General features: G+C 48.8%; 1 protein-coding gene across 4 annotated transcripts; it reads right to left on the reverse strand.

The window, feature by feature from the left end:
• Window positions 1-410: 410 nt before the first annotated feature.
• DACT1 (dishevelled binding antagonist of beta catenin 1) lies at window positions 411-9997 on the reverse strand. Of its 4 annotated transcripts, none has more exons than XM_087748022.1 (4): window positions 9584-9997; window positions 7340-7472; window positions 5614-5676; window positions 411-3043 (listed from the first exon to the last, which is right to left on the reverse strand). In XM_087748022.1, the coding sequence occupies exons 1-4, from the start codon at window positions 9926-9928 to the stop codon at window positions 1299-1301; spliced, it is 2286 nt and encodes a 761-aa protein (XP_087604148.1). In that variant the 5' UTR covers window positions 9929-9997; the 3' UTR covers window positions 411-1298. The 4 variants fall into 4 exon arrangements, with proteins under 4 accessions (XP_087604148.1, XP_087604146.1, XP_087604147.1 ...); XM_087748020.1 differs by having other exon boundaries at window positions 411-3157; XM_087748021.1 differs by having other exon boundaries at window positions 5521-5676.
• Window positions 9998-10819: the final 822 nt, after the last annotated feature.

Genomic DNA, 10819 nt, shown 5'->3' on the forward strand with positions numbered 1-10819 from the left:
TTTCTGAGGGACACCCGTTGTGTTACACAGGTCTATTTGGTTACAGAAACTTACCATCTGCCCCTGTGTTTTACCAACCAAAGTCTGCAAGCACCCTGACAGCGAGGAGGGTTAATATTACATTTCCACCTGCTCCGTAACAGGAGCTGCCCATAAGCAACACCCTGAAGATGCCTCTGAGCTCCTAAATCCCACCTTGCCCTTAAAAAAATGCCAGCTATGGGAAGAACAAAAGGAGCCATGACAATCCAGTTCCCTCAAAGCACAAGTCACATCCACAGCAACATTTAAAACGTGCTCCATTGCCTGCATGGCTAAATGCAGGGAACATTAATGGGTCACATCAAAGAGACACCTAAGTGGTGACAATGCCAATATAAAACCATTCACTGGGTCTGCACCAATGTAACAAACTTTAAAAAAGTATTAAAACAGACTGTTTATTACAGCATATGATGTGTTATATTAATTTACACAATGATATATATATAAAAACAGCCATTGATGATGTACAGTAAATTGGACATCAACAGGAATATTAAAACTACTGATACTCATGCACGTGACATGCATATGTTTTTTTTTTTTCTTTTTCAAAAGCAGTTTTACACAATATACTGAAGTTACTAAGCCTTGGTCAGCTGCTCCAACAGTTTACTCTGAACACCGCTGCCATCCGCAGCGGGACTCCCAGGAGATCGGAGCAGAGCGCACCCCAGAGAAGGCAACTTAACCTCGGAGACAGATTGAACAGGAGCCCTTTCCTGGTAGGGGAAGGCTGGGGGAGGACAGAGGTGAGTTTCAAGAAGAGAATCAACAAGAAAAGAAAAAAAAAAACACAGGCCAGACTACTAGGAGGAAAAAGTTCAAGATGTGGCAACAGGAGCAGCAGAAAGGGACAAACAAAACCATGAAGACCACCCGCACTCCCTCCCCCTTATTCCCTAAAAACTTATGACCTTAAGCTGTCGATATCCTGTATAAGACCCAGAACTGGAAAAATTAGGCAAGGAAGATCCGTTCCCAGAAACATTAGCCTTTTTTCAAAGCCTTCTGATACCACGCACTGGAGACTGTTCACCACTGAAATGGCAGTGTTATGGTTTTCTTTTTAAACAAGTATAATGGTCTTTTATTTCCACGTAAAAGGCACTAGTATCCACCCAAGTTCTGAAGACAAGTGACATAATTTACCTTAAGTTTTAAATATTTGTATAAAAAAAAATCTGTGGAAATATGTACACAAAAGCACCTTGCTTCTGAGAGCAGAAGCAGATACATTCCACCAAGTCACCTCACTAGACGGTTGTCATGAGCTTCAGGGAGCCCGACCGAAAGCGCAGGATTTTCTTCTTGAGGTTATGGGAGGCTTTGATTTTGACAAAGGCCTTCGCCGCATTTTCATGCAGCTCCGGCGCCGTGACCGTTTGGATGGGGAGTGTCTGCACAAACTGAGACCAAATAAGGCCCCCGCTCTCATCAGAGTCGCTGGTGGTCGTGCTCTCCCCTACGAACTCCACCTCGCTCAGGCTCGACTCACTGTCTCCAAAGCAGTTCATCGTGTAATTGCTCTGCTCGTCCTCGCTTGTGTCCACCACGGTGGAGTGGAACAAGGACTCGCACTCCGCCGAGTACTCCGAGTCGCTGGCCACGTAGGCGTACGGGCTGACGTAGGGCAGGGGGACTTGCGAGTAGACCCCCACACCTTCCCGCCGGTTCCTCCTTGCCCTCCGTAGGGCCTCCTCATAGGAAATCTCTGCCGATGACTTCCACCGGCGGTAGTCGGCCCGCTTGTGTTTAGGCTTGGCCACTACAACCTCTCGGCCATGCCCGTGGGATCGGATGGTGGATTTGTGCAGGCCAGTCTGCCGACTCTGGAGACCCGACTCCGGCTGCAAGCCGCTGCCTCTCTTCCCCCGCGAGGAGGGTTTTTTCAGTTTCTTATTTGTATCCAACTCATCAGGAAAGCGGCACTTCTTGCCGACTGGCTTGGTTTTCTCCCGCAAGGTCTGCGAACCGTTTTCCAGCCCGTTGGCAAGGTGGGGCCTGTGTTTCAGTGCAGAGCTTTTCAAAATCTTGACGTTTCGGGTGCCTTTGTGAAGCTTCACGCTTTGCTGCTGGGCCGGTATGTACTGGGCGTTCACCAGCAACCCATCATCCAGGCTCTGGGAGGAAGAGCCCTCGCTTTTGAAATCCAGCGTGGGCCTCTCCTCGATGGCAGGCGACGAGGAGCGAGCTGCCTGCAAGCCACTCTTCAGCAGGATTTTTTTGGGAGGCTGGCTGACCCTGTTCTCCGGCTGCAGCACCACCGTCTTCCGCGGGCTCTCTTTAGGAGACGCGGCAAAGAGCTGGCCGTTCTCCTTGGGGACGTCCCCTGCCGTGGTCACTGCGTTGCGGTTGAGCTCCGGAGGCGCCGGTTTGACGCCCCGTGGTACGTGCTTGCTCTGAAGTTCGCTTGCCGCACCGGGCGGGAAAGCCGCTGGCAAAGGTGCCTTCCTACTCTCCAGCTGCTCTCCAGCTGGCTCCCTCGGCCTCTGCTTTAATGGGGAGGGTGCTGTGTGGTCTAGAGCAGTGGTCCCACCAGAAGGCAAGCATGCTTGCTTGGAGCTTTTCAGGTTCACGACGTTACCATGAGCCACCACCCCTGCAGGCTGCCTGACACACATGCTTCCATGCCTCAAGATCCCTTTGGAGGGATCGGCGTTGAGACTCGTCCTCGGTTTGTTAGTCCTTACCGCGTGAGTCTTTTTCTGAACCAGGCTTAAGATGTAACCGTCTATCCTCTTGCTGGTGGAAGGGCATGGCGCCGGCCAGGATCCTTGTGGGAAAAAGCCGTTGGCGGATTTTCCCGAGTCCGTTTCAGATCCGGCGCAAACGTCGCTAATATCACAACCAAGCCTCTCCTCTTCTCGCTGGGGGTTTTCAGTCACGGGGAGAAGAAACATGGGACTCTGCACAGCTACCGCATGGAGTGGGCTGGGGTACCGGTAGACGTCATTCCCGTTTTTAGACACCAGATCGCACTGGTACTTTGGATGTACATCTGCAACGACATCGAGGGAATTTGAGTGCGGTGTGGACAAAGAGCGACAGACAGAGCCTGCGGTCTGGTCCTCATGCTGGCCTTCCTTATTATAGTCCATCCAGCCTATGAGATCTGAAAGGCATTTTAGAAGAGTTTAGAGAGCCTGCCAGGGACAGTTCTGCTATGTTTTTAATGTGCCATCAAGGACTCCGGTCCCATCTACACACACGATGCAACGTTTAAACAACAGCAGCGCTGTTCAAACAGGAGAAACCTTGCAATCAGGGATGCCGTTTAAGCGATATAAAAGCAGCACTATTCTTCTGGGGGTCTCTTTGTAACTGCATCTATGTAGGATTTGCCCCAATATGACTACATGGTTAAAAAAATAAAAATCACAGCCCTAATGAGAACATTTGCTTTGGTTTCAAACCTGTGCCTAGGTTGCTAAGAGCTTCCTATTCTACTTCCAAGCCACCCAGAAGTCTGTAAGGGTCTTTTCTGTTTATATGCTACACAGGCACCTCTGAAACTCACTGCGGGCCTCAGCACATATGAATTTTATATTTTACTTTGCTAAATCCAAAGGGAAATGTAAGAAATATAGACAAGAGTCCAATGAATTCTTTTAGCTTATTGACAAATTTCACTTCCAGATTTTTTCAAGCGTATTTTGGGTCAAAAAAAAAATCCAGATTTAATTTTGTTGTTGTTATTAGTGTTACCACTATTATTATCATCATAATTATTTTATAATTATAATAATGCCAATAATTGTAACAGATACTCCTTCTGAGCAATAAAGGGTTAAAGAATGGTAAACAGGCTCATCTTTCCACACAAGTACAAGGAGTGCAGGTCAATCCAGCTGACATCCTAGCCTTGGCTCTGCAAAGAGAGTTCTGTAAGAGAAATCCAGTGCGTTTCAGAATGCATGAGTCAGATTTAATGGCTGAGGAACTCACTTGGGAGGTAAGCAACCTTAGGAGCAGGGCTTCAATCCAAACACCTAAGATTATTATTTTCTTAAGCTTATGTTGCCCTTGTCTTCTTGGGTAGGGGTACAATCTAAATGATCCTTCTAGATCACTGTCAGTCCTGTTTTCTACCCTTGGGCTAGAAACTTCAGCCAGGGTACTCAAATTTGAATGCTCAGTGCTCATCACTTATCTAAGGCTTATTTCAAAAGAGGTCTCACAGACACTGATGAAAATAGGTGATAGAGATGATGTTCCTGTGCGAGCAGGAGAGGAAGAACAGGGAAGTCAGGAGCATGAACTTCCTCCAGATCACCTCACAGTTTTCCCACATTTCCTAAATTCTACCTCAGTCAGGAAATGTTGACAGAAACACTTCTTTGAAACGTGCCAGTTTGTGAAATTTCATCTCTGAAAGTGAGACGGTATGAGTAATGAGAGTTTTAGGATTTCGTGATGTATACAGAAAAACACAGCAATGCAATCTGCTGGAAATCCTTGTGTATGTTTTTCTTTTTATGTGTGGCTGATGAAGATCACATATACCTTACATCAGGGAGCATTCAATTACCTCAAGCTGTTCAAAGGATAACTTAGAGGGCTTCTCAGCATCTCAGAATGAATGTATCCCAGGCTGTATTTTCCCACTTTAGAGTTAGAAGAACTTGAATTATTTTGTCTTCGATTCACAAAAAAATCACTGTAAGTTAACTGTAAAGAGCAGAATGGAAATTGGAAATACTATGTTAGGAGCATCCTCCACAACCCAGAATGAACTAAGGCTTCTGAATGAGTATGGCTGCAACCAATAACACTTGATCACAGAAGTCCTGCTGAAGTGTCCTTTCTGGACCACAGACAGAGGCCACCCTCCTGTTTAACCATCCCAGACATTAAGGCTTGCATCTTCAGCCTAGTGTTCAAGGAAAGTCAATAGCTCTTTGCCAAAGAGACAATATACTTTTTCCCTGTTCATCATGTCTGTTTGTCTGTACTGTATAAATGCAGGACACACCTCAGCATGGTCACCTAGGGGTTGAGGACCATCAGAACTGACAAAACAACCGCTACAGACAGACTGATGTGCACCCTGACCTCCTAAAACCTGCAGCTGGCTCCTTGCTCTGTCACTTTACTGAGGACATGGCTGTTGAGGTATCTTTCATTATTGCTATTTAGTAAAAATGCTTTTCTAAAGGAAACCGTGAGAAATGAGCTGACTAATGTGTTTATGTGTATAGGTACCACTGCCCTCTACTGGGTAGAGCAGCTGTCGTATTTCCGCATGTTCTTTCCATGTGTTTAGACTGTCATATTCACATGTGAGGCTGGACTGGTGGAGGGCCAACGGTCCTGCCTTGTGACCCATGTACGTGATAGGCACTGGAATCTTTTCAGAGCACAATACATCAAATGAAAGGAAGAAGGGTTAATCCAACCCAGATACTCCTGAGGCAGTATTTCCAAAGCCAAAGCCACCTCCTGGAGTATGATGTATTCGACCTGCTTTTACTATACCTGCAGATTTAGGGCGTCCATCTGAGATATTCAGTGTTGCCTCCAAAGGGCTGCAAAAGCAAGTGCTAGAATGGCAACTGGATAAACACTCACTGAAGACAGAGTTAGATGAATTGGAGAGCGATCCAGAAGCTCCATCACTCAGCTCATAAAACCCTACAAAAATAAGAGTTTGGATTTATATTAGTTATGTCTACACAAAGTTACCATTTGTGTCCCTAGAAAGGCAGTCAAGCTCATGTTTATGTTGGCTTGCTCTATTGCAATTAGTTATAGGATTTCATTCAGTCACCCAAAATACAGTGCACAATTTAGTAATATCCTTATTGCTATGAAGGACTCTGTTTAAAAGCAAAGCACTTAAAAGTAAAAAAGCAGAACTTTACTTAGCATATGAAATTTTGGGGTTTTTTTAACTTTTACAGGGGTTGGGGTTTTAGCCTTTACAAAGGTTTTCAGATTTTAGCAAGAAGGATCCAGGCTGTGTTTGACAGCCTGCTCATTTATTAGGGTATTATACTTCCAAGACAGACTCTCCAGCTATTACTTGACTAAAAATTTTTACCAAGTATTGGGTCCAATGCTATCCATTATTTTCCTCAAAGTTCTAGAGATGAATATAATACTCATGGATGACACAAAAGAAGGAAAATGGTAAATAACGTGCAGACAGAGAAAATTTAATTTCCTGGTAAACTGAGACTACTCAAGCAAAGTATGACATACCGTAATCAAAACTTAAACTGTACATTTAGGAATAAGGAATCCAGGGCATGTCTACAGAATGGGGATGCATCCTGGAAAACAATAATCCTGAAAAGGACTTGGTGAACACGGAAAAGTGGCTCAATCAAGCTTAATGATGTGGCAAAAAAAGCTAATGAGATTGTTGGATGTACAAAGAGGCTAATGAATAGCAGTAGGGAAATTACTTCAGCAGTCTATACAGCACTGGTAAGAAAGACATTGGAACGGTGTGCCTAGTCCTCGAATCCAGCACGCTTAAAACAAAGCTAAAAAATTGGAAAGGAGCCATAAGGCTATTTAAGAGCTGGGAAAAATGCCTTAAAACAAATGACTTAATGAACTTGACCTGTTTAGCTCCTCAAAAAGTCAGGAATTATACTGTATAGCACCTGCAAGAGGAGAAAAAGCTAGGTACTAGAAAAGACCTTACTCCATGGGAGAAAAGCACATAAAAATATCAGCACTGGAACAAGTCAAATTCAGATTAGAAATCAGTAACGGTTTTAACAATTGCAAGCTGGTGGATTCTCCACTTTTTAGTCTCTTCAGAACAAGTCTAGATGCCTCTAGGAAAGGTTCCCCATAGTTAAATACCACTTACTGGCTTCAACACAGTTAGAATGGGATGAAATTCAATACATGAGGGATCAGATTGTTTGATTCAATGATCCCTTCTGGCTGTAAGATCAATTTTGACATCTTCCTCCTGCTGGTGGTGCTTCCTTTCACCATTTTTCCTGCAGCCTCCTTCCTAATATGCAGACGAATTAGAACTTTTTGAACTAATTTGTGGGTGGCCTTGGAAAAAAAAAATGCCCCAAACACTAAAAAGAGTAATTTGTAAAAAAATTAAAAATTGTAAAAAAAAAAAATTTAATTAAGCTTGAAATGCTCCTCTGAATATATTGTCTACCAACAGCAACCTTTCCAGTGGCAGGTGAACTTTGCTAGTAGGCTTTCATTATCAGAGTGTGAACGTGCTATAGACATTTACTGTTGTAGTACTGAAAGCTACAGCCAGTTTAATTCCAGGTACCGAGGGAGGCTCTGTTTTGCTGAATATTGGCCTTACCTGAACTTGGACGACTGTCTGTCTCAAGGTGTTCATCTGTCGTTTTTTCCACGTCCAGGCGGAGATCACTTATTTGCTTATCTAGCTCTTGTAACTGATTTAGTAGGCCGGCGTCCCTCCTCCTCAAGCAGTTCTGGAAAATAAGATGACAAACAACATCAGCTGCTTGAGTGGGGCAGACATGAGGGGCTCCAAAGACAATCAGCCTTCTCCATCTGAGCATCGTGGAAACATACCTTGTTGATATTCTTTTATTAAAAAAAAAAAAAAGAAAACAGAACAAAGCCCTGAAATTATAGATAGACGCTCTGGATAAATACTTAACTGAATAATTATGCAGGCACTTCATTCCAGCCTCTTCCAGCCAGTTCTACACAAGGAGCACGCTCCACAATTTAGGAAGACCAACACACTATGTTGGCAAAGCACTCCTTTGCAGGACCACAGCTGTGACAACAACGCTGTATTGTACGATATGGTCAAACCAGACCTGCGCACATGAAACGGGCTACTTCGGTGAAAGGACAGCTTTGCCAGTGTAACGGGGGATGTTCACCACCACAGTGATGTTAGTCAAAGATCACATCTGTCCATACAATGGGATGAAACAGCTCTGCCAACAAGTGCCTGTAGTGTGGGAACCGCCTTGTTCTGCTGCACATGATGAGCTTATAGTCTACCATATAGACAGCAAGATTCCCAGGGCTGGGATCATGGCCCTTTTATTAGTTTTGCAGTGCAGCAGGAAGGAAGAGTAATTCTTCCTCTGCTCCCATTATAATTGTATAAAATTGCTGTGAGATGAATTTTGAGGCTATTTATGAAGGTAATTTGATGGCATAAAATAAGCAATAAGAAATGATTTTGTAAGGCACTCATTAACCCACGGTCAACGCAATCAGTTTCCCTGTGTGTGTTATAATGTTGCTTATCCATCATCTGTTCAGCTTCATACCCTTTAATTGTTCTGGCTTTGGGGAAAGTGGGGGAGGCAGAAGGAAGGTTTATCTCTTTTTTTTTCAAGCGCATCATTTGATCGGCACCCAGCGGTGCTCCGATACGCTCATCGCAAAGAGTTTTGATGCTCCTAACTGGACTGGTTCTAAACCCATTAAATCCAGGACAACCTTTCCCCTGGGGTGGCCCAGTCCTCAGGCAAAAGGGAAGCAAACGCTAATAGTATTAGCGAGGCTGTTTGAAGATGCGCTGGCATGTAACACCATCCTTGGGGAGCCAAAGGGGCGATCCCAAGTCTTCTCCCACATTTCTGCCGGGAGCCGGGAGCTGGCTGGAAGCCAGGCTGGCAGAGGTGATGGGTTCAAGCGGTGACGCCCTGCGCCACCTATTGCCACCAGTGTCCCCCCTCCCCCAGCCACCACCGCATCTGGTTCCAATCCGCAATGTCAAGTGCACAAATTAAAGTGCTACCACAAATCCCTGGTTTTTTGGTTGTTTTTTTTTTTTTGGTGAGTAATGATTCCCTGGTCCTTCACTACAGCTCTTCGGCAGCCAGCCCCTTCTCAGCAGCAAAATCGTTTATTTTTATCTTTTAAAGAAGGAAATGATCCTAAATTAACGGCAAAAGGCTAACGAGAAATAAAAGGGGGGTGGGGAAAAGAAGAAATCAGGAAAATAAATCACGCAATGCAACTTCTCCCTGGGTGAAAGCAAATGCTGAGCCGTGCACAAAGACCGCCAGGCACAGCTGTACGCTATTTTCATTGAAAAATGATCTGCCGCTTCATGCCGCCCTCCATCTCTTCCCACACCGGCTACAAAGCGCGTCCTTCAACAAAAGCATCCCTTATTTTAAGGGGCCCGATCCTGCCCTCGTTACCTCCTCTCGGGAGCTCGCTCCCAACTTCCATTCAAGGCAAGAGAGGCGCTGCCGTTGCCTTGAATGGAAGTCGGACCGCCGGCCTGGCTCGGGAGACCCAAGGGGAACCGTGCAGCCCGCAGCAAAACGCCCGTCCAATCCGCTCGCCACCCAGTCGCCACCGCTTCGCCCAACGCCAGGGCCGCCGGTCCCCGCGGCAGACGCCGCTCGCCGCCGCCTCACCTGCGCGCCCGGCCGGGCTGGGACGCGGTGCCGGCGTGACAGCGGCGCGGGCACCCACCCCGCGGGGCAGCGCGGCCGCCCCCGGCCCCCTCCGCGCCCCGCCGCGGGGGAGCCCCCCGCGGGTCCCACCGCCCCGCGGGGACGGCGACGGGCGCGCAGCCCCCCGCCCCCCGCCCGCCGCTCACCAGCTGCCTCCGCAGGAGGAGGATGTTCTCCTCCAGGAACTTCTCCTCCAGGCTGCGCGGCGGCGGCTGCCCCTCGCCCGCCGCTTCCCCGCGGCCGCCCTGCGCCCCGGGCGCCGCGCCCGCCGCCCGCCGCAGCAGGAGGCTCTTCACCAGCAGCTCCTGCCGCTGCCGCAGGTACTCCAGCTCGCCCAGCCCGGCCAGCGTGGCCTCCAGCCTCTCCCGGGTGCGCTGCCGCTCCGCCTCCGCTTCACCCTTCTCCCGCCAGCGCGCATCGGGCTCCCGCGGCCCCCCGGCTTGTCCCGGCCCCGCCGCCGCGGCGGCGGCTGCGGCGGGGCTCGCCTTCATGGCCGGGGAGGGGGGGCGGCCGCCGCCGACAGGGCCCTGCCCGCCGGGGGCCAAGCTCCGCCGGGCCCCGCGCTGCCTCCGCCGCCGCCGCCGGTCGCGAATGGGCCGCGGGGCGCCCGGCTCCCTCCCCGGCTGCCGCCGCCCCGCGCCCGCCCACCGCCGCCCCTCCCTCCCTCCTTCCCTCCCTCCCTGCACGACCGCCGTCGCCCTCCTCCTCCTCCTCCTCCTGCCGCCCCGAGCCTCCGTGGTCCCCCAGCGCCGGGCCTGGCGGGGCGTGGGAAGGTGGGGTACGCGGGGCTGCTAACCACCCACCTCTCCAAAAACTCCAGCGATGACCTCTAGGAACCACGCACGGCGTAGTCACGGGCCATCGGCAGCACGTTGCGGTGCCGTGTTGCTTCTACAGCCCGACGCGTCCGAAACTGGGGACGAAACATCCTGGCGTGAAGGCGTGAGGGTGTCGGGAGCGAGTAGGGAAAGGTGGGAAGCAGAGGAGGACACGGCAGGTCTTGCAGCCGGGTGCTGACTGCGGCGCAGGCACGAGGATCAAAGCACCGGCGAGGTGTTGCTTCAAAGCCCTTTCGAGTCGACTAGCCAAAAAAAAGCCATAATGAAGTGAACTTCATCACAGCACGTAGACTAATTGCAGGAAGGGATCTGCAATTAGGTTTTCAATGGGCACGGGGTGGAAAGAGGGAGGGGGGGGAATGCAGATGCCAAAGAAAAAAAAAAGAAAAATTTTAGGATGGAAATAGAGCAAAAACTGAGTTCCAGACATGTTTGGGGCGGGGGAGGGAATGGAAGAGGAAGAAGAAAGCATTGAGGGAGCCCTTCACAATATGGGGCTTGTTTGGAAAGATGTGAGCCCGCCATACAGCAGCTCTCACAGAC

The sequence above is a fragment of the Nipponia nippon genome, unplaced genomic scaffold (genome assembly GCF_047370975.1).
Source record: "Nipponia nippon isolate SJK-2023a ecotype South Korea unplaced genomic scaffold, ASM4737097v1 scaffold_11, whole genome shotgun sequence".
Taxonomy (NCBI): Eukaryota; Metazoa; Chordata; class Aves; order Pelecaniformes; family Threskiornithidae; genus Nipponia; species Nipponia nippon.

Excerpts from the sequence above, each read along its gene's own strand:
- DACT1 (XM_087748018.1), bottom strand. The coding sequence starts at position 9,928 with ATGAAGGCGAGCCCCGCCGCAGCCGCCGCCGCGGCGGCGGGGCCGGGA. Across the intron at positions 7,473-9,583 it reads TCCTCCTGCGGAGGCAGCTG|AACTGCTTGAGGAGGAGGGA; the intron begins GTGAGCGGCGGG and ends CTTATTTTCCAG. Across the intron at positions 5,677-7,339 it reads AGACAGTCGTCCAAGTTCAG|GGTTTTATGAGCTGAGTGAT; the intron begins GTAAGGCCAATA and ends TTATTTTTGTAG.